At 36.5% G+C, this 24,450-nt stretch overlaps 1 protein-coding gene across 4 annotated transcripts in view; it reads left to right on the top strand.

Moving 5' to 3' along the window:
- Positions 1-24,450, top strand: part of LOC149710210 (zinc finger protein rotund-like) — a 411,108-nt gene that overhangs the window by 364,408 nt on the left and 22,250 nt on the right. For all 4 annotated transcript variants that reach the window (XM_089860315.1, XM_089860320.1, XM_089860297.1 and 1 more), the window contains exons 5-6: positions 16,970-17,192; positions 21,887-22,071. In XM_089860315.1, the coding sequence (XP_089716441.1) occupies positions 16,970-17,192; positions 21,887-22,071 (408 nt within the window). The remainder of the gene's footprint in view (positions 1-16,969; positions 17,193-21,886; positions 22,072-24,450) is intronic.

Here is a 24,450-nt window from a genome sequence, read left to right as displayed (position 1 = left end):
AAGTCTGGCTTTCTTTTTTTTATTAGTGATGTACTGTAGTACATACATTCTATAGCAGGTTATATTTGACATAAAAAACTAGGTGTCGAAGTTAAAAGCTTGGTCTTTGGAGTTGAGGGGGAGTTTTGAGATTTGGGCCTCAGACTTTAGTAATATTAAGAGAGGCCCCCGAGTATATGATAGATAGGTTTGCGGGGCAGTGAAAAAAAAGACGGCCCTACTTGGGCCTCAGATGGATGGATGGATGGGGCCGCTATACTACCACCACCAAGTTGGGGCCCCTCTTCTAATAACCCAACAATTGGCCCGAAACTCTAATCGAAAAATCCCCCACGGCTCATATTTTCTTCCGCCTTTAAATATAGCTCAAAAAAATTAAAAAGTGTTTTATGAAAAGAGTGAAAATTCCAGGAACCTTAAGGTTACTTGAGTGCACCATACTGTTTGTAAGGGGCCCCCAGTACTATACCATAAAATCGGACCTGCAGCTCAAAATCCCATTTTTTTTAATGAAAAGTTTTAAATTATCCTTTTTGAACTTGAATTTAAATGTATCATGTGTTTCTTCATACTTTTGAATCGGTTTTGAACTGAAATTTGAATTAATTAGTTCAAATATCAAATTAGCTTTGGGGCAATTCGCGTCCTTGATTAATGACACACTATTAAATAGAGATGGATTATAAATATTTCCTTAACTTGCTCAACACTTGTTTAAAAGAAAAAGAGTTCGGTCCAATTAAAGCGCATTAAATTCATTTTTGAATACTAAGCACAAATGCAGCGGTGTGATATATATTTTCTAAAATAAACATCCCTATTTTTCCTACACTATTCATCAATTTCTTCCCATATTTTTCTTTAATTTCTTCCCATATTTTTCTTTAATTTCTTCCCATATTTTTCTTTAATTTCTTCCCATATTTTTCTTTAATTTCTTCCCGTATTTTTCTTCAATTTCTTCCCGTATCTTTCTTCAATTTCTTCCCGTATCTTTCTTCAATTTCTTCCCGTATCTTTCTTCAATTTCTTCCCGTATCTTTCTTCAATTTCTTCCCGTATCTTTCTTCAATTTCTTCCCGTATCTTTCTTCAATTTCTTCCCGTATCTTTCTTCAATTTCTTCCCGTATATCTTTCTTCAATTTCTTCCCGTATATCTTTCTTCAATTTCTTCCCGTATATCTTTCTTCAATTTCTTCCCGTATATCTTTCTTCAATTTCTTCCCGTATATCTTTCTTCAATTTCTTCCCGTATATCTTTCTTCAATTTCTTCCCGTATATCTTTCTTCAATTTCTTCCCGTATATCTTTCTTCAATTTCTTCCCGTATATCTTTCTTCAATTTCTTCCCGTATATCTTTCTTCGATTTCTTCCCGTATATCTTTCTTCGATTTCTTCCCGTATATCTTTCTTCAATTTCTTCCCGTATATCTTTCTTCAATTTCTTCCCGTATATCTTTCTTCGATTTTTTCCTATATTATACGCCAACTTCCTCCATTGAAGCAATTTACAATTTTATATTGTCACCCTGCCAGCAATATTGGCGCCACTATCGCCCTGTAAAATTCTCAGGATCAGTTGTCAAAATAAATACTCGTTAATAAAGTCTATTTTGGTCTACTCCGTCTCCTCCCCAACACTCAATAGCAATTTTTATTTTGCCTTGTATATATATCTCTGTGTCTCATTAGAGACAAATGGGCGGGAAAGGTGTGCGCGAGTGTGTCGACCATATTTATCCATTATGAAAAGTCAATCCACGCAAACAGACGACCGCCGGCTCTGTTTTGTGACTAAGTTATAGCTATGAGACGCTCGCCTAGCAATCCTGCAAAGCAAAATTATTAAAAAATACGTATATATTTGAAAAATATTTTTGGACACACGTGGGACCCTAATGATGAAAAGGTCTAATACGAAATGAACGCAACTTCCCTCCTCCTCCTCCCTCTTAATTCAGCAACCTATCAAATGTCGGGCGGATTTTTTGATAATATAAAGTTTGCAACCCTGTTATTATATTAGCACGCCATGCTTATGCTTTTTTAAAGTGATAGTGACATACGAAATTTTCAACGCAAAACGTTTTAGTATACTTTTTAAGATATTTTAGTGTTACGATTGAAATTATGAATGAAGGGAAAACTTTTCGATGTTTTAGGTTGTACGTTTTCGAGGTTGCAATAAATATCAGTGTTCATACAAACCTGGACAGCGGAAAATAGGGCATAAATTGTTCACTGAAAACTCATAGAAATTGATCATTTTTAAGAAACTTTACGGGAATTTATAATTTTTAGCCGTTTGTCCAATTAAAAATTACCAATCCCATAGTTATTACTCCAAAATGAAAACCACTCCCTCAATCACTTGGTGGCCTTGCTTCCGGAAATATATGGGGAGGGGGGGGACAGGAAAATGTCAAGGAAATTGGTTTTCAAAAGTTTTACAAATCCTATCTGAAACTAATATTTGCAAAAACCTTACTCACTTGGTTTTACTCACTATATGAAATCTTATTTTCCGATCCGTGGCCATTTTTGGAAAATGGCTGCCAGAAATGTAAGAATAAAATCTTCGTTCTGGAATAACTCTGAAGTAGTTGCAAACCATTTAACTGATTTAGTATAAAAGTTCACTCTAGGCGATCTGGGCGACTATTTTGTTTGATATGCCGCCATATTTTAAAATGGCGGGCATGAAAATAAACTGAAAAATCATAACGTAATAGCTTCAGTGCATTTTAAGCTTTAATTATCCAACACTGGATATCATAATTTTAGTTCTTGAAATCAAAAGTTTAAATCTCCAAATAGTTCAACCGGCTTGTTAGTAAAAATCAAATTGTAAAATAAGTGTTGCCTCCACTTTAAAAGGTCTATCCCTCTCAATTTAGCTACTTCCTGCGCCCGCTACTTTTAACTTAAAATAATAACACACGTCCTCCCCAATAATATTAATCAGGATAAATTTTTTTTATAACTTTTTTTATTATTTCAAGTCTTTCTTTTTGCCTTTTGGTATTAATGAAATTTTACTAATTGTTCTTGAAACGTCATCTTTAAACGTTTTGGAAGCAGCCGGGCTGGCTCTAATGAATCTAATAATACGGTATATCGCTACTGAATTTTTTTTGTTACGTCTCTAAACCCCTCAATTATTTATAATATAGTTTTAATAATATTTAATAGCGTCTCGAATTTTAGTTAGCATTACTAATAATAAAGTTTTGCCTTATATTTCCGTGCAAGTTAAATTTCATTATAAATATCATTAAGATAAGATACTCTATTAAATCACGATTAAATCTAATATAATAGGTATAACCCAATGAAATTACTAGTATTTCGACTTTTTGACCCCCCCCCCCTCTAATATTACGCTCACTTAACCAATATGCAAATTAACCTATGTCTATATGCATTAATATTAAACTGTATTTTATGGGGAGAGAAGAAAATAGTTTCAATATGGTTTTTACATGTTAATTTCCAGAGGTTAAAAAACCGGAAAAGATGCTTTGAAGTCTAGTTTTCAAAAAATAAAAAAATAAAATATGGGGGATTCTATCTAACGTTAGTTTTAGATGAAGTCACCATTGTTTTTTATCGAAATGATATTTATTCATGAAAATATTTAATCATAATTAACTAATTCCGGTTTCAATTGACTGTTATTAGTCTGCCACCGTGGAGCACAGGGTTCGTACACGACCTGGAAATCCTGGAAAGGTCAGGGAAATTTATGATTTACTTAGATAAATTTAAATTAAAACGAAATAGTTGGATTGTTTTTATAGCAATAACAACTCGTTCAAAAATGATTAGAGTGTACACGTTTAGATTGGGTTTCGTATATGTTCGCCATGTACGTTATTGCAAATGGTCAGCGAAATTTGTGGAATTTAGTCAGGGAAAACCTGGAAAAGTCAGGGAATTTCATTTCAAAATTTTCTACGAACCCAGGAGCAATATTTTTAATGTACTTTTTAAGAAATTTTGCACTATAATCTCTCCATTAAAATTATACCATCGGAAATGGTATTACGTTTGGGTCTCATTCTGACAAGATGTTCAACAATAGTTTGATAATTTTTGTGATTTAATTTGATTTCAACAGCGAAAATTGAAACTTCTTTTCACCAAATTCGATTATACTAATAAAAGTGATGGAATATAACATTAACAGGTCATAGTTAAAAGCTTGATACGTAATTTTATTAAACATAACTTATGTAACACACTGAGGATTTTTAAATTTCTAGGTCTGAAGCTTACAATAAATACAGTTTATCAGAAATTAAGGGGAATGCTCTTAGTACGATTTCGAATCGAATATATGTTGTATGACATTTTTGCAGTCCGACTGGGCCACTATTTTCGAGTTTAGAGTGTTTTAGGGATGACCCCTTAATTAAATTGTTTTTCAGTTTCTTAAATAAATTTAAGGGGTCATCCGTAAAATACTATAGACAATCTTAACTTGAAAACAGTGACACTTGTTTCAAAATGGAGATAGAAGTTACATTTTTGACTCGAAATCGCCAAAAGAACACAGCCCTTAATTTCTGACAGACCTTGTATACTTTTCATTAAGTTAAATATATATACTTCTATTGATCATCTTTTTCTGTAGACTGACACTGCTGTTTTTAATGATTTTCTTTATTATATGTATATATAAAAGTAATGTGGGTTGTCTTTTGTGGTAGCAATTTTGAAACAGTCTTAAGTCCCTATACCGACCGTCTATGTCTCCAAAAACCTTGGGCTCCCTTTTCTATGGTACACTCGTGACATTGTGTTTGTTAATAGAGGTTTTCAACGCGGGTCTTATCAATGAGGCGTTAATGACTTTAGTTAATTTAAATATGTCAAAAACAGAGGTTTAATATAGGATTCTTAAGCCATACCTAGTCTCTAAGCCTGCAGCACGTTCACTCGGCGTTCCTATCTAAGGCATCATTTTTCCAAAATGTCTTTTCTTGGCACGACCCTCTTTCGTTTGACACCAATTAACGCATTGTTCCGAGATAATTTCAAACCCCCCCCCTTCCTTCCTTTAGCTCCCATCAAGACCCAAAACCCTTCAATGTACCCGAAACATTCGCTTTCAAAGCCGTCCGGACGTTGTCGAGTTAAAAAAAAGAATTCCACAAAAAAGTTCAAGCTAATACAAATTTAAAAATTACTCGATTCTGTTTGAAAATTAGGTGACGTTAACATCGCGAAATTCTTTACGCTAACCTAACTAATAGTACTCTTTCGACGGTGACGCTGCTTACATATGTAATTCACAGACCCCAGCGGTCCTATAATTTTGTACAATTTTCCATTCATTTCTCCCGCAATTAGCATATTATACTTATCTTTCAATTATGACTAATTTGAGTTTGTATGAACTTGTGCAAACTCGAGCAGATTTGTTTAATCGATTTAATTTAAATAAAAGCGATTAAACAAATACATAGATTGCTTTTAAATACTGATTCTAGGCCTACCAGGTTTCACTTCCAGTTTACATTGCATGTATGTTTAAAATATGATGATAAGTTGATAACTGAGTCAATACTTAAAAATTAGTTCAGCTCAATTAGCAGTATGGCCGAAAATATAAAGAAAAATAATATAAAGAATAGGACAAAAATAGTATAAAGAGTAAGACAAAAATAATATAAAGAGTAAGACAAAAATAATATAAAGAGTAAGACAAAAATAATATAAAGAGTAAGACAAAAATAATATAAAGAGTAAGACAAAAATAATATGAAGAATAAGGCAAAAATAATATGAAGAATAAGACAAAAATAATATGAATAATAAGGCAAAAATAATATGAATAATAAGACAAAAATAATATGAATAATAAGACAAAAATAATATGAATAATAAGACAAAAATAATATGAATAATAAGACAAAAATAATATGAATAATAAGACAAAAATAATATGAATAATAAGACAAAACTTGCTCGTATAAGAAAAATTAACAACACGACCTCACCAGAGCTTATGGAAGCCTTTACAAAAATTGTATAATATATATCCTTCACGAGCTAGTTAGATCATATCGTAAATATCCTAAAATGTTACTAGCCAATTTTATATCATAACAAATTTATTGATTATTATTTTATTTAAATTTAAATAAAATATGAATTTTTCTTTATCAGAAATCAATATTGGCATATTAGTCAGAGAAGGAGGAAAATATAATTAAACCGCGTTATGTTTTTAAAAGGCGGAAGAGGGAAAAAAAAAGATCCCCGGAATAAACTTGTAACAATTAAGTCAGCGCTGATAGTTTATAGAAGGATCATTACGGGAGATTAGAGCCAGCTCTCTCTTTGAGATCTCTATTAAACTTAAGGCCGGTCAAGTCGTGAAACACGTTTTGGATTAAAGTTTCCAAGGTGCCTTGCTTAGTATACCATACCTATTTTAAAACGAAACGAGGGAGCTATATTTTTTGGGGGTTTTTGAAGCTCGTGATCTAGGGGTGCATTTTTGAACGAGAAATTCGATCTCGCGCGTGAAAAATCAAAAGTCGTGATATAGGCCTTGTAAGCTTTTAAACATTAGGCCTAGAGAGCCTATGAATTTTAACCCTTTTAGACAACCCTATGCCTAAAATAAAACTTCTAAATTTCCGCCCTGGTATCATGACTAAAATAATGTAAGACTGAGATGTGTTAATAACCTTTGTATTACAATACATACCGACAATGATCGAGTAACTCACACTAGTTTTATATTATGTTTAAGTTTGTTCTGATTAGAGACTTTAGTTGGTAATTTACCGTACCTAACTTACCGGTAATTTACCAAATGCTGCAGTAAATTACCGTAATTTTACGATGGTAATTTGCAGTTGTAAATTTTTCTGTTAAACTGTTTCCAAATTTTATCGCTCAGAGAATCAGACTCAAAACCTTTTGAGTGAAACTATAAGTGTACTAGACTGCCAGAGACTATCAAAAATTGCCTATTTGTCTTCGAGGACCAGTTTTCCGTCAATTTCCCATTAGTTCTCTCTGTTTAACGCAGTTGAACTGATAATTCAACGTAGTCTAATAGACTATATACACGTGAAAAAATAAATTACCATAAATTACCGATATTAGTGTAATTTTATTTCTTGCAAAATGAATCTGTAACTTTCCAGTAATTTACCCCGGGTAAATTACCATTAATTTTTACAAATTACGGTAATTTCTTATCTCTAGTTTTGATGAAGTTACATCGTCAAAGTTATTACAGAACTTCCGAGAAGGGTGCCGTTAGTAGCGAAGTATAGACATAGTGGTTTTTATGCAGCCATTTTAGGGCGAAAATGTTCTATGACATTTTGCCCTAAGGACCATCGTTTTCAAGCAATGACTATACTATTTTACGGATGCTCCCTTAAATTTAACATAAGAAACTGAAAGACAATGCTCATATAATTAAGGGATCATCCCTAAAACACTACTCCAATCATAACTTTTTTGGGGCAAAATCACCAATAGACCCCACGGTACTTCGGTCCTACCACCCTTCAGTAATATTTAGATAGACCAGTTCTGTTTTCCGAAGTTTTCAAAGTTGCGAGTGGAAAACTCTAATAATATGTCGTAAACGGTGACCCTTTGAGCAAGATGTCATACAACATTTTTGACTCAAAATCGCCCCATAGAATCCATTATACTTAGGTAATACAACCCTGAAAACTGATTTTAAAACCTGAATTAAACAAGGTCACTATAGACTCATAAAAAACAGTGAGAATAATTAGATTTGTAGGCCAATAATAGACCTACAGGTACCACATGGTATACATTCGAAAGATTGAAGTTTATCATTAATGTGTCGCGACAGCGTTTGGAAACAGTGGTTTATAGGCAGGAAATTCGATATCATTAAGTCATAACGTTCCGCCGCCATTCACTCTGCTATAATCGAGGGGTTAATCACTCTCTTAATCCCTGTACACCGATTAAGGATTGACGTGTAATCGTTTTTTGCAATACAAATTTTTTTCCCACCAACCCAACCCAACTCTTCTGTTGATTGAGTGTATTTAAACGGTACTTAACTAGTTTACTAAACTCGAATGAATTGACTGACTCATCTAATTGAGTCAACAGCTGTACGGCGGCCATTTTGTTGGACAACCAAACATTTCTCGTACCCTTGACCCTGAATTGAAATATTCACCTACTTAAGCTGACGCATCTATTTGCTTAAATATTTATCTGAAAATATACTATTACACAATCGAATGAAACGTACGTATTTGAAACTATTTTTACAAATCATTAAATTTAAAAGCCTTTTTACCCCAACCATTTATTGTCATTATCAAAAACCAAGGGAAAATGCTTACCATCATAAGTTCATAAGAAATGTTCAAAAAGTTTGTTACTGGTTACTGAGAGCTTGCCATGAAGTGATTGAAGTAGGTGAAACGTCTTAGCAAGAAGTGATATCCAGTTTATTAGGGAGAAGGTATAAGTTGCCTAAGTATTCGCGCCATAGTCCCAGTCCCCCTTTCAAAATACAATACGTAAAAGGAGGCCGGGCTATTTCGCCTCTCCTCTGTCGGAAAATACGTAATTTTCGTCACTCACGTCGCGCTGACGTGAGCTTTCAAGAACCAATGAGATGCTGGTTGTAATTTAGAGGCGGGGATTAACTCCGGACCTACTATACGTTTGGACTGGAGATAAAGCTAGAAACGTGGCGAAATTATAACTTCTCCCTAGTAAACTAGGTATTGCTACTTGATAGGGATATTGACTGCAAAATTAACCGCGAGTGTAGTCAATTCTCCCTTGTCGTTCTCGAACTAGCTCTAGACTAAGTCACTAGCATTGCGAAGTATTGGTATAGTCATACTTAGGCAACACATCTCATAAACTTATGTTCCCATGTATATAGAAAAATGTACGATATTGTTTTCTTTATTATATATTTTATGCTCCCACACCCTATTAACTTTTTATATACTTTCTTTTTCCATTAATTCCTATTGTACTATTTTTAACAATTTTTCCCAAGGTTTTAAGTAGATTTTCACGTACTTACCTTTCTTTTTTTCTAGACCAAACCCCAAAATACATAACATTAATATAATATGAACCAGGGCTAAAATGGATATTTTTTTATATTACAATTATTAATTTTTTCTTTCTACCCTCCCCCCCACAATATTAGTACATTATTTCTCATTTCTGATTGGTTAGTAATGAAAAATATAGCTCCGCCTAGGACCCCTGTTTTAGTCTAAAAAACATGGCGATTGGTTATAAGGGTATATTGAATTATATAATGGCGTGTTTAGGCTTTTGTATCGTAACATCAATGAATTCAACGGTGCGTGAATAGACACAGTCACCACTATATCATTCTATAATCATTATATTTCTTTTTGTATTTGAGTTCTTTCTCTGGGTCAATAATTAGGCCTCGGTGGTATATACGGGGGTTCGTCCCCTTTAAAATACTCTCGTATTGCTCCGTTTGATTTATGCTGAAAGTTTTATTTCTTTGCGACACAAATATAGTAAAAGTATAGCCCTAGCTTGAATCTTCGATTTTTAATATTTGACAATGGTAAACTTAATGGAGCTGATTTTAAAAAGGGAGACTATATCTAATGACGCATCGAGTTTTATGGGGATTGTAATTTTATTGGTTTACTTTTAACCTAATAATTTTCCCTTTTTATTTATTTATTGACTATCAATTACGACGTAATATGTATTTTGAAATAATATTATATTTTAATCGGTTATGTTCTACTTGAAGCAGAGTTTTGATAAGATATTTATTTTTAATGATTTTTAATTAGCCTTATTCCTGATCAGCGCCACTAGCGGATGGTCTGAAAACTACTCCCATAGAGTCTAGGTATATTTAAGCGGGTTTGCAGAATTTCCGTCAGATGGCGCGGCGTTCGAGCCACCTGGCGGAAATTCTGCAAACCCGCTTAAATATACCTAGTCTCTATGGGAGTAGTTTTCAGACCATCCGCTAGTGGCGCTGATTAGACATATGGCCAATTGAAATCAAGTTGAGTAAAGTCCCATTTAGACGTTCCCGTCGTTATTTCGTTTTGGTCGCGCCGGTGCCTTCATTTCCCTGTTCAGACGTGAGAGTAGACGACTTAAAACAAGGCGCCTATATGGTGCAGGGCCGGAAATAAGCACATTGTCCAATAAAATTTTAAAATGTAACATATGCTTTAAAAAGTAAGGGGGGGGGGTCACTGGACGGTTGACCAATAAATTTTCCGAAGGTTTGATAGCTAGACTATGAAGACGTGACACATTTTTTGTGCACTACAGTGGACAATGTCCTATAAATTTTCCAGTCAAAGGGGATATCACTGGACACATGTGCTATAAGAATTTTTTCATACTTCCGGCCCTGATATGGTGATTTTTGAACCAAAACGTTTGAATACCAAATTAGCTGCGCATCCAAAATGACAAAACCGGTCAAGAATTGCCTAAAACTATTCATATATCGTCTGCTAAAGCTTAGCTAACTCGATCATGCCTTACTGACTAATGATCGAGTGAGCTATGACTAAAGAAAATGCGCTAACGAGTAGGTGCCATCTCGACACTGATTGAAAAATTTCAAACTAAACCCGCCACTAATCTTTTACGTAGTCGTTGACGCGTGTGAACTGTTTAATTAAGCTAACCAATTATACGACTTCACCGACGTGAACTTAAGATTCTTGTGTAGTCTGGAGGGGCTTAAGAGATACAACTTCAAAACCAGTTTCATTGCGTGCCCACTTAATTTCGCTATAAGCAGGGAGCACAAATCCAAATTTTTGTGCTCACTGCTATAAGTGATTCCATGAATGACAAATAAACCATTGGTTCTTTTGGATGATTTAAATTCAACCACGGATGTTATAGAAGGGAAAAAATATCAAATCAGCATTTTATAAACATGTTTTGAATGAATCATTGCTTAAAAGTATAAGTTAATAAGATTTGTTCCATTAGTTTGTCACTGGTTATTGAGAGCTTGTCATGAAGTTACGAAGTTCATAGATTCGAGGTAAAGCGACGACTGGTGAGGCGAAGTTCAGACTAAATAGGAAGATGGAACTTCATGGAAGTCCTGCAAATTTAACCGAGTGTAGGACTTCAATTCTCGCTTGTCGTTCTCGAACTAGCTCGAGCTGTAAGTCTCTAGCATTACGAAGAAGCAGAGTCATACTTATGGAACATATCTTATAAAATTAGGCTTAAAGGGATACTCCGGGCTAGAAATAATCGAAATAGCGTATAAAACAATGAATATATCAATTGGAACCATGTTTATATCTACTAGGCCTATATTAAAGAAGATACGAGCAATTAAGTTTCCTTCCCTTATAAATAGCAACTGATTTTTTTAAATTGTACATACACGTTATAGTAACCTCAAATAGTGAGTTGTGTTACTTTAACGGCGTCCGAACAGTATCAGGAATCAAGCTCATAACGCGAAACAATATGGGAAACGTGTTCGGACTATCAAAAAAATAAAATAAAAAGGTCTAAATATTTTGCCGTGGGAGTCTTCGAAATTCCGTCTACATTTAACGGTATAGTCTAGTTTCCTATATTAAACGTTTTGTTGTCCAGTGATGTTTGTTCAGGACACGAAACAGAACTGAGACGCGGTCAGCGTACGTGACTCGAATTTAATAAATGGGAAGCTAGGCCTATATACAATTGATCTTTTTTATGTGCTAGAATAAATTTGGAATTCATAGATATTATTCACCTTAATCTAACTGGAAACTGAATAAAATCCAAATAAAAATTTAGATTTCCCATTTAACATGGATTGGAAAGGTCAAATAGGAATTCTAACGCTTGACCCTTGAAAGGTTAAGTGAGTTTGGGAATTTCTATAACGGTTTTTGTCCCTTTTGAATGAATGTCAAATGATTGTATTGTTATGTTTTAACAGTAATAGAAAATATACTTGATTGATGTCGTAGACAAGAAAATTTATATTCTGAATAATATCAGGTTTTTGGGCTTATTTCGCTCTCAGTATGGTACCGTTTTAAAAATTAATATATTTAATCTAATTACCTTATTTTAACGAATTTATCACTTAAATTGTTTTTTTTTTAAATATTGGTTTTGTTGATATCAGCTTAACCTTTTTGTAGATTAATAATATTTGAAATGCAACAGCGTAAGTTCATAAGACATGTTCCATATGGACTTCCAGAGAACTACTGAGAACGAGTACTAAGCCTTTGACAGAGCCTCACCAGGCGTTGCTTTACGAGAATCTATGACGTTTCACCTACGTCACTTCATGACAAGCTCTCAGTAACCAGTGACAAATTTATGGCACATATCTTATAAAGTAAACTTATGGTACCAGTAACAGAAACTATATCTGGACAACAAAGTTTATAACTTGTTGTAATGATGTCAAACATTTGGACTTGTTTACTATCAGACAAAATTTAACGTTGCATTTCTATTTAAATTTATCATTTAGAAATAATAGGCCTAATTTGTAATATTTAGAAGAAATAATCACCGGCCATTTCAACAACACTGCAACGCTAATTTACCACAGCGATAGAACTAACGCTAGGAAATTCATACTCATTAAAAACCTGTATAAGCAAAGAAATGTAAATCTTAAATTATTCGGTGCATTTTAAATATTTTCAAGTATAGCAGAAATAGGGGCTCGGCGAAAACGTACGTAATGGCCTCTCTGAAGGGCATTACAGTTACTTCAAGGTTATTTCCATTGACTGATATCTCTATATAACATTCAAACGATACCTCCTTATTCGACTAAACCAGACCAGTTTTCAATTTTAAGAAAGTTAATTTAAAAAAAGTAAAATCGATTTTTCTTTTTTTATATTTTTTCTTCCCTGATTTCGATTCTCCGCATGATTTTCTATTTCTATATTTAACCCCCTCCCCCCCGTTATCGGAGAAAACGATTCTAGCTTCCTACTTGTTAAATATAGTTTCTGAGGGGTTCATACTGTACCATCCATCCATAGCCGGTGTTCTTGGGGCCTCACCATTCAGGGACCTTATACCGCTACCCCATTTTAACCCGTGCACTACTGTATACATTTTCATAATTTTTTTCACCTTGAATCAGGGAGGTAACTCTTAAATTATAAGGAAAGATTAAATTCTCAAATTTTAATCTTTATCCAGAAGTTCAAAGCCGTCTTAAAGCAAGTCTCGGCTATGGTTTAGTTTAAACAATGCCACTAGATCAAGGTGTAGGATTGATTGGCCCTCTAAGCTTAGTAAAGGCTAGTTTTAACGCTGCCGTCTTCACGGATGAGTTCTGATTGGCTCCTGGATTAGGCATGGTAAAATTTGTGTGCAGAAGATCAGTAAAAATGCTAGGGGTGCCACAGGAGCCGACATTTGCTTTAAGCGTTTTAACAGCGTAGACTCATGGCAATACACTACACTGGGCCAAAATTCAAATAAATATACTGCATAAATCATGAAGCTCAAGGTTCAAATGTCCATCTTGACCAATGGCTAAGACGGCATTCGCCAAAGTTAGATCATTGATGACGGTTATGACTTTAAACAAAATAGTGCCACCGTGTCCTTTAATATGTCCTTTGTCATAAGAGTGACAAATTCTATACTGTCGAGCGCTCCAACCTAGCGAATTTATTCCTTCCTTCTATATTAAGATATGGCTCCCTGGTTCAACCTTAAACCCAGCTAAGGGGCCAGCGAAAAACCCTAAAACCGGTTAAAGTTTAGTTATATAAACCATAGACGTTGTAATATGAAACAGTTACTTAAATTATATATCAAAGTTTAACAAGATTAAATATATTATAAAAATACATTAGATATATTTCTTTATTTTCATAGAATTTAAGAAGAAATAGCAAATGACAAGAGAGCTTATTGACAAATACTTTTCCAAGTCAAAATACCTCTCCTTGCGTAGAAATAATTAAATAATTAGGTATAATTTCAGCCATAGTTAATAAATAGTTCAATTTACAGGTGGTCATAGAATATTTTCGACTCAAAATTGTCCAAAGAACATCCCCTTTAATTTATGGCAGACGCATCCGAAACACGAAAACGTGTACCGTAATATATACCTTAGTGCTTTTAAATATAACGAGAGAAAATTCATGTATACTTATTTTGAATTTTCATATTCAAATTAGACGGTCCAGTACAAGTATTTGAGAAATTTAAACTTATTAAATTTAAAACACGAAATTTACTGTCTAGGGCGCTACATATTTTTCGGTCAGTTTCTTAAACTCGCTGTATGAATATTTTTTTTAAAGATTTTTTTTTTATTCTATCTTTACAAGTTATAATTTTAGCCAGGTACAGTCTATAGTGTAATCCAGGAGATTTTTTTTGGGGTGCTTCCGGGACCCTGGATTCTAAAAGCGTCCCACCGTCGGACTTAATGCTAGTCGGGATTGGGGTCTATGAACGGGGCAACAGCGCGAGGGGGGGGGGTTGAAATAGGGGATGGAATTTCAACCCTTTCTTTCTCTGGAACTTCTTTTTCTAAAAAAACCCGGTGGTGGCGGCTTCTTTTCTTGGAGAGAGATTTCTATTTTCTTCTCGCTTCGTCGTCCTCGACCCCTATTTTCATATTCTTCCGTAGCCCGGAAAAATGGTCGCGTTCGAAAACGGTGCGCGTCTAAAACTGGCCCAAATATTACTCAAAACTAAAAGCCTTAAAGTATGGAGATTAAATCTGAGGGGTAGGTCACTCTTGAATTCCAATTTGCTTGGTACACCTGACTTTTGATTTGCAAATGGTTCATAGCTCAATTAAATAACCTTACCTTGCCGTAACCCAACCTTATCTAGCCACAAATTAACCCTATCTACCGGTAACCCAACCCTATCTACGCGTAACCCAGTCTTATCTACGCGTAACCCAGTCTTATCTAGACGCAACCCAACCTTATCTAGACGCAACCCAACCTTATCGAGACGCAACCCAACCTTATCGAGACGCAACCCAACCTTATCGAGACGCAACCCAACCTTATCGAGACGCAACCCAACCTTATCGAGACGCAACCCAACCTTATCGAGACGCAACCCAACCTTATCGAGACGCAACCCAACCTTATCGAGACGCAACCCAACCTTATCGAGACGCAACCCAACCTTATCGAGACGCAACCCAACCTTATCGAGACGCAACCCAACCTTATCTAGACGCAACCCAACCTTATCTAGCCGCAACCCAAACACATCATGAATACTATGTGAGGTCATGTTGCCGTCTTTGAGAGTACCACACTGAGCAGCCGCGAGTTGCATGGTGAAAGATAAAGTTTAAATTCCCATATCCTACTCTATACCTCCATCGAACCGTGATCGAAATGATCAGTTTCGGTGAAATTCGCAGTATCTTTTACAAAAGATTTCATGTTATATCACTCTTCAGACATTCCTGATTCAAAAGTGACTAACCTCTCAGTTAAATTCGAGCAAATTTCATATTTCTTTAATGGGAACGCGTCTGGTTGGTTGTAGGGAAAGTTTTTCCCTGGCAGTTTTCGAATCCGGAAAAAGCGTCCCTGGACCAGTTTTTATAACGAAATCTTATTTTTGAGGAACTCTCCCATGGTGCACGGATCCCAGAGATTCAGAAAGCCCTTTGTGTCCCGAAACCCTTCTTCCAATACCTCTAACCCAACCATTTTTTATTTAGTTAGACAAGGTGGTCACGAAGGAAGGGTTAAAGCTTAGACCATTTTTACGATTTAAGTGGGTCCACTCTTTACTTAACCCGGGGCACGTTAGAAAGAGTCACGATTAAGACTCTCGGTGTTTTCGTCGAAATGGTCTATCGTGGGTGTAGTTTCAGTCCCCCCGCCGAGAAAGGGTTAGCAGTTTGCGTTCCACCGTACGGTTCTTAATCAGCGTTACGAGAGGCATAGATGAACCCCGTGAAAGGGTGTCTTTAACCATTGGAAGAGAAGTGTAGAGACGCGTTGAATTTCCAAGATAGCGGGAACTTCCAATGAAGTAATGGAAGTTTGGCGCCAAGTTCCTTACCAGTTTTTGGAAAGGGGGTCGTTGGTGGGGGGTTCGAACCCTTTTCGAGACGTAGCGGGTGCGAGTTTCCCTAGGTAGCGGGTTTTCGCCTTCGAGATCTCGTCGAGTTCGGTCGCCGAGATAAGTTTTTAGTTTAAGCGTTTGTCCCGGGAAAAATCGTCGTGGCCTTATGTAGCCCGGAGCCGTTTTTTCGCGGATGGTCGAGGGTTTTCGCCCCCAAGATCGGCGCGACTATGCGCTGGAGACGGCAATGGAGGGCCGAGCCCTGGCCCCCGTTCCTAGCTCCTAAACGCGAAGGGATTCTACCCACAAATCTCAGGTATTTCGCCTTTTGTTTTATCGTCCTCGTTGTTTACCAAGATAATACGTAGTACGAGCCGACGCTGAGGGTTCGCGGACCAAACTCCTAGCCCCGAAAACCACTGACCGCGTTCCCTCCCGCCTCGGCCCCGAACGACCTTGACCGTCGTCGTTCAAACCTTGAACTGAACGAGAAAAAAGAGTTTATTTTTATTCATATACGCGGAATTTGTTTGTCAACAACGCCTTCGAAAGAAACCTTGGCCAATTAAAAAGACTTTAAGGTTAAAAATTAAGTCACCGCGAAGAAGAGAGTTGACGGAATCCGAGTTGATCTTGGTTCACTTTCCTTAACGAACTGTTTAAGGGAAGCCAATTATCGGCTTAAGGACTTCGTTAGCATGCAGCTTGTAGGCCACGATCGCCACGTCCTTCTCGTCGACGTAGTTCGTTTACGTTAGTGCTATTTTTCTTTCTAACTGATCGAGAAAAACGTTCTTTTTGTCCTATATGTTTGACGCGTACACGTACGCTTGTCAAGATGGTGCTTGTCGCCGAGCTCTCGACTAATCTTTGGTGCCGTCATTGTTTTTCTCTAGATTTTCGTGCACAAGTCTGCTATGCAGCACCACGCGCGCGAAATGCACCGCGGCGAGCTCAAGCCCCACCAGTGCCAGCAGTGTCTCAAATCTTTCTCTTCGAACCATCAGTTGACGCAACACATTCGTATCCACACCGGCGAGAAGCCATACAAATGCTCCTACTGCGACCGACGCTTCAAGCAGCTCTCCCACGTGCAACAACACACTCGCCTGCACACGGGTAAGTACACCTAAACGTTTTATTGTACTTAAAAACCTTCAGACGATACCATCTTTGAGCCTAACGAAATTGTCTGTTGAACTGCAGCTTCAACCGCTTTTATTCGCTTAAAGTGGATGACCTGCAGCTTCAACTGCTTTTATTCGCTTGAAGTAAATAACTGGCTCAAAGGTTGTATCGTCAGAACAGCCTTATTATTCTTAGTGTTAACGTCCATTTTGCCTATTTAAGTCTGAAAAATACGTTTAGCATTAATTTATGCAAATTAAGCTATATATGAAAAAAATTGATTTTCACATAATCTGCTCCGCTGCAGCGACCCCTAGCGGATGTTTCTATCATGTATAAGCGTACTAGATTCGTTTAACAGAGACAGAATTCATAGCGTTCTATAGTCTGTGGTAATGTTGCTGTTGTCTCTAATGTTGTTAATAGTGAAGAAAGATTTCAATCTTAAAAAAAAGTTAGGAAAATATAGAAGCGACATTGGAATTTCTTGTGGGTGTCGCCATGATACTTAGGGATGTGGGTGGAGCTTGTACTATATCTCTTTATTGACGTCACTAGGAGCAAGCGTACCCACCTACATCTCGTCCTTACGAAGTGGTGACGGGAAGACAAAGATTTCATGTGAAGCTTCCATTTTTTCCTGATTTTCTGAATATGAGCTTAAAATCTCTGAATGTGAAACTTTTCATCGATATTTGCTTATAGGCGTAAAGTTATATGTAACACACATGAAAGAGTAGAAGCCCCACCCTGTTTCGGCTAGCAATGGTGCTAGGGATATGTATAAGGGCATGCTGGTCCCAACCGTCTTTCTTGTAGAGGGGTAAAACAAGTCTTAATCATATTACCATGAATGTACTTATCTTCTCGAAATTATAACTAATGTTGAATGGTAACTGGATTCCCGAGCAGTTTTGGGCGGGGCCAAAAATGCGAAGGGATTAGCTTAGGCAGTGACGTCAGAGCTGGAATAGACTAGTGGCGGTAGAGAAGGATGTAGACTTATCTCCCCCCTTTTGGAAGCTTGTTATCTAAAGGTTACGGAGCAAGAAGAAGCAATAGGGAATGTTAGCCATTAACAATGGTGCGCCGACAGCTTATGGCGGCATCCACGGAAAGGCTGGGCCTATTATAACACGTGTTATATATATTTGAGGAAGTTTTTGGTTTGTTTGTATGTTTTCTCTTTATGCACAATTCGATACCGAATTTAACCAAACTGCATGTTTGATGTCAGTCACACTAAGGGAAGGTTTCACTGATTAGATTGAGTTGTTCAAGGTTGGGTCCGCGAGCCACTGCCCGTTAAAGCTGCTGATAACATCTTAATCTAGAACCATATCATTTTAGCTTTATGAATACACCCTAATTTTACATAGCTTCATTGAATTTGAAGGTTGTAAAAAATGGTTAGTTTCTTGGTGGCCCCAACTGTTCCGGGTTTCCACAACCTAACCGGGACAGTGCCGACACCTTAACTAGTAGCCAATAAATTCAGTGTGATTCCAAAGACCTTGAAAATGCTGAGTTTTTATTCCTCTCAATATTTCACGCATGAATTAGCGAAAATTAGCAATTGATTACATTGAACGACCCGTAAAATCACCATTTTTACCTTCATGAAAAAATACATGCATACAGCCTAAGTTCATAAGATGTCTTCCATAAGTTTGTCACTGGTTACTGAGAGCTTGTCATGAAGTTACGTCGGTGAAACATCATAGATTCTCGTAAAGCTACGCCTGGTGAGGCGCTTGTCAAAGGCTTAGTACAAACTAAATAGGAAAATAGACTGCAAATGCAACCGAGTGTAGCCATCAATTCTCGATTGTTGTTCTCGAACTAGCTCTTAGTAAATCTCTAGCAAGTATAGGTATAGTCATACTCATGGATGAAACATATCTTATAAACTTATGCTGATTCAGATATATTTTTGACCCATTACTGTTTTCTGAAATTCCAAGAAATGCACGCTCTTTCAGTTCTCATTCTTTTCGCCAACAATTTTCAATTTTTTTAAATAAACCTTCTATCGGGACATTTGGTATTTCTTATCACGAATTAATTGCAATAAAATTAAGAGTTTCGTACTCTCATTTAAATTACAAATGACAGTAATTGATTGAAGTCCATTACTTAATTCTTGATTCGATCTTTATATGTTTTGAAAGCCGTCAAGTAATTAATTAGTTTTCACAACACGTGTCCGTCGGCGCTTTGAAAGAAAAAGGAGAAAAACGATAATCGAACAATTACAGGGTGTTTTGAAGAGAAAACGACCTATTCCAGCAATGCAGAAGTTGAATAACTCGAAACTTATGAAAACCCTTTTGAGCAAATGAGACGTAAAAAAAACTTCATTTTGACCTCATGGTCAAAGGGTCCGGACACACGCTACCTACATCTATATAAACATAGGTTTATAATGTCCCATAAGTATGACACAACCTATACTTCGAAATTCTAGAGACTTACAGCTCGAGCTCGAGCTTGTTCGAGTACGACAAGCGAGAATTGAAGTCCTACACTCGGTTAATTTTGCAGTCCATCTAGTCCTATTTAGTCTGTACTAAGCCCAAAGGCCTCACCAGGCGTCGCTTTACGAAGGTGAATCTATGACGTTTCACCTACTTCAATCACTTCATGACAATCTCTCAGTAATCAGTGACAAACTTGTGAAACATATATGCCCAGCCCAAACCGCTTTACCTACTAAGCTGAAACTAGTTCTGCACTAACGTTACTCCAAGATAGATTTTTCAATCCACAGCCATCTTGGAAAATGGCGGCGAGAAATGTAAAATTAATTTCTTGCAGAATAACGTCCTTACCTTTTAACCCATTTCATTAATATTTAATACACTAGTTTAGTATATCCTTTTGGGTCCTTTGCTGATAACGTTGTAAAGAGTACCATTACGTTATTGCCAACACTACAGGGACGGGGAGGACACCTTGGGTTATTTCCCTCGCGCCTAGAAGCACCACTAGAGGCAGCGCGAGTGGGCTAGCTCCCTTCCGCGTGTCGTGAACTCGGGTTAACTCTGTCTGGTGTTGATTCTTGGCGCCGAGAGAAATAACCTAAGAGGGCGGCCTCCCCCGTCCTTGTAGCATTGGCGAATAATCTCGTCACGAATTATTTTCGATTGTTAACTTCGGCAATTAATTTACTTTCGTTTTCACCTACTACCTGAGAATGGGAAGGAAACTCGGCCAAATTTATTGTAAATAATTCACCCCTCTTTCAGGGTTGTTTTAGGCCTCGTAATTGCTACCCTTGGTCTTTTTTCAGACCCAAGCTGTCGGTTAGCCACTAACTCGCCCTCTTAATGAGTGTTTCCGCCTGACCTAATTTATATCGATGTATAGCCCTAAACAAAACCGTAAATGCAAATTAATAGATTGGTCAAAAACTTTCAGGATAAATGTTTTACTTTATTTTTTTTAGAAAGATCATATAAAATAATTTAAACTATTCGGATACAGTATTAAACGAGCATTTAAGTTTTTTGTTAATTACTGGAGCCTACGCGTAAAGTTTTTCTGACCTAAGGTTGCTATTGGCACTGTATTGGTAAAATAGTTCACCTTTTGATGGCTGAAACTCTGTCGTCTGTTCAGGAAATTGTAGAGGTGACATACGGGGAACCCTTTACATTCCCATCTCCACTGTAACATGCAACTTCACGGTGTGGTCGGGGACTTTAATAAGGAGATATGATACAAGCTCCTCCTATAAGTATCATCGCAGCGAGATAAAAATTCCCTTTACAGCCTCCATGATTACTTCAAATATACAGGGTGTTTCTGATAAGTCTGCCATAAATTAAGGGGGACGTTTTTTGAGCGATTTTTAGTCGAAAATGTAACTTCTGCAACATTTTTCAAGTTAAGATTAAAGTATTTCACGGATTATTTCTTTAAAATGTCATAGAAAACTGTCGACTCAAAATCGCCCAAAGAACATACCCCTTAATTTATGGCAGACTTATCAGAAACTCCCTGTAAATAAGTGCATGCTCGGTATGTCTTACCATGTCTTACTTAGCAAGTTAGGTTTTTAGCGAAAATCCAAAATAAGAATTCTCTTGTCGAAAGACGCTATAGTCAATCCACGGCCAACCTCAATGATATGAACTTACTAAGCTTGCCCTGACCCCTGATTTTCTGAAGTCAAAGGCCGATAGAGAATGACTAATAAAATTCTGCGTAAGTAAGTGGGAAGTCGAAACTCGTTATATACATTTCGTGTATAACCTCAACTATAGATAAAAGGGAACATCTGAGTAAAAAGTTTCCTTCAGCTCTAATAGTGGCATCTCTAATTAATATATATTTATGAATGTTCGTCTGTCACGTAAGGTCGTTTGTAATGTTCCAAGTTTTAGTTTCCTTTACAAATGTACCCCCTAAGCTACTACTATAGCGGGACAAAGTGACGTAATTTGCCGCGGCCATGTTTCCTATCTCTCCAGTAGACTCGAATGGATTTCTAATAGATTTATAGCTCGCGCTCGTTTAATCAGCTCGTCTATATCTTTAACCACTTTTTAATGATTTGTAAGCGTAGCAGGAACAAGATCAACCGGCAATTAGTGAGGAGATATTGGTATAAACTCTAACCTGAACTCTTTTTTTTCTTTTTCCCCGGTTATGTCTGGAAACGTTGTTATTGGTTGGAGCAGGAGAGCGCCCGTACAAATGTCACCTGCCGGACTGCGGGCGAGCCTTCATCCAGCTGTCGAACCTGCAACAGCATTTGAGGAACCACGACAGTCAAATGGAACGCGCAAAGAACCGCCCTTTCTGTTGCAACATCTGCGGCAAAGGCTTCGCCTCCGAAAGCAGTCTCAGGACGCACCGGGCCAAGGTGAGTCCGCAATAAACAGTATATCGTTCACCACCTAATATATACCCCAAAAAGAATTAACAGTTATACTAGAAAGGGTTAAGGTACAGCTCGTAATAATTCCGGGGATGGTACCAATCACCCTTGAACTCAAAAATTTGTATATTTTAAAGAAAAAATTGTCTTTCGAATCGCTTCAAATTTCAATACAAAGTTTTAATTAATGTAAAGTCGTCTCAAAATTGATAGAAGTCGAGTCTTAAATCTAAAGTGCAAGACCCCAACCGAAATCCGGTGATTTTAAAGGCGGACTTCCAAAGAAAAGGATTCAAGCGATGTGAAAACCGAGCATAGTGACTATAACAACAGGGTGACCGTGCCGATTTTCGAATCCCCGCTGGGGCAAAAGCTGGAAGGGTTCTGAAAGCCGTGCTATGTGTTCTAGCGAACTGAAGATATACAATAGTTAATTTCCTTCAGAGGAAAGCAAATATCCCGAAATAATTTTTTTACAAGGATTTCTATTGGTTCATCTTCAGTTCGCTAGAACCACATAGCACGGCTTTCAGTTAGATAGAACCAATCCAACTTTTGCCCCATCGGGGATTCGAAAATGGGCACGGTCGCTACTCGCTTGCTCCATTGTTAGTGTCGATGCGTTCGCTAGAACCCTTTTCGCTGGAAGTCGGCCTTTAACACGTGTTTCGTAAAAAGGGTTTTTGCCTTATAAAAGCGAAGATGATCAAGTGTAGAGTGGAAATTGAACGTCTAATTATTGAAAAGGAAGAATAATGTAGAACTCTGCGTTGCCAAATAGGAAATGAAATACAGTATTATCGTTATCAAGTAAAGCGTAGTTAAACAAAGATGATTATGCATAGAGTTGAATTAGAACGTTATAATTAAGAACTGTTTCTGATTTTCTGATAAGACTATTGAAGAACCCATAACTGATAACTAATTGATGAGAATTGAAGCTGACCTTTTTCATTATGCAAACAAGGTAGCTTATAGTTGAACTTATTTTCCACGCAGAGGGCAAAGTTCCAAGCGCGACAAATAAATGATTGTTTCTGACAACTAAACCATTAGACGCTTAGACCTTCGACTCTATCCTGTTATTTAGTAACAACTATACAGTTTCCTAGCCTTATCTTACGCATCTTAATAGAGAAATTATCCCATTTTAATTATCCGTCTTGAATCCCTAATCTGTAAAAGTCTTAATAGACGTATTTCCGCCGCTAACTTTTGGTGGTAAAATGTTAGTTATTATTTTCATGGTACGAGAACAAACTTTTAGGCTTTCTTTAGCGTCTCGAAAATCGTTAAGGCGATACTCTAATTGAAGACGGTAGCAAAAGGCGTTCGTTTTCTCGCGTTTAGCGATAATTTTTCCGCTATATCTATAATTTCGTTTCTTAGTTTTTTTTCTTTCGGTTCAATTTTCACGCGTTAGCTTACCCAAAATTTTACTCTTTATTTTTTTTAACTTTTTCGGAACATCTGGTTAGAGAGTGAATTACTATATTTGAACGTCTACTCTCTTAACTAATTATTAAAAAAGTTAATTATAATACGCTCGAGTATATATGTTAATTAGTTGGTCGGAGTGAAACCGAGCCAAACTTATATACAATTATACCTCTATTCTTTCAACCAAACGTTTAAGGAACATTAAAAAGAATTAATCAATGGTATATTGTATTATTTATGACCCCGCTAATGAACTTTTTCTATGGAAGTAAAAATTAGAGCGTACAGATTAGATACTGTCTACTGTGGTATTATTATCGTAATAATAGTCTAGGTTCTATTCATTCAAAGTTAACGTATCTGGAGATGTAGTTCTGTTTTTGTGTTTTATTTTCCGTATCCTTCAAAATTATCCAAAAGCATGTTTTGCCCAGTAATTAAACTTAAAGACATCAAAGTTTAAAATAAGAAATCTATATCCTGATTGGCTGCTTTACAACGCCCATTCCAAACTGCTTTATATAGAAGGCTGAAATTTTGCAGGGACGTTACCCTTAAATAGTAGGAACGCTCTAAGAAATATTTTCCAATCCGCCGCCATCTTGAAAAATGGCGGCCAGTAATGTAAATATATCTTCTCTATGGAATTACGTCCGTGCATTTCAGCAGATTTCTTTAATATTTAGTACACTGGTTCCTTATATCATGTAGACGGGTCATATAGCTTTTGGGCTTCGATTTGCCACCATCTTTAAAAATGGCAGCCTGAAAAATAATGAAAAGACGGTCAACGCCGGGTGCCTTTGCTACTAGTATATGTATATATATAAATATATATATCAATATTAGAATTTTTTTATATCATAAGTAACATTTTATATGTAATTTAACTTATTCATTTCCTTCTATAATTTAAAGGGATAA

The sequence above is a fragment of the Phalangium opilio genome, unplaced genomic scaffold, assembly GCF_054372755.1.
Source record: "Phalangium opilio isolate 3A_F unplaced genomic scaffold, DU_Popi_V2 ptg000011l_1, whole genome shotgun sequence".
Classification (NCBI taxonomy): domain Eukaryota; kingdom Metazoa; phylum Arthropoda; class Arachnida; order Opiliones; family Phalangiidae; genus Phalangium; species Phalangium opilio.
Note: the sequence above shows the minus strand (reverse complement) of the source record. Positions and strands in the feature narration are given on the sequence as shown.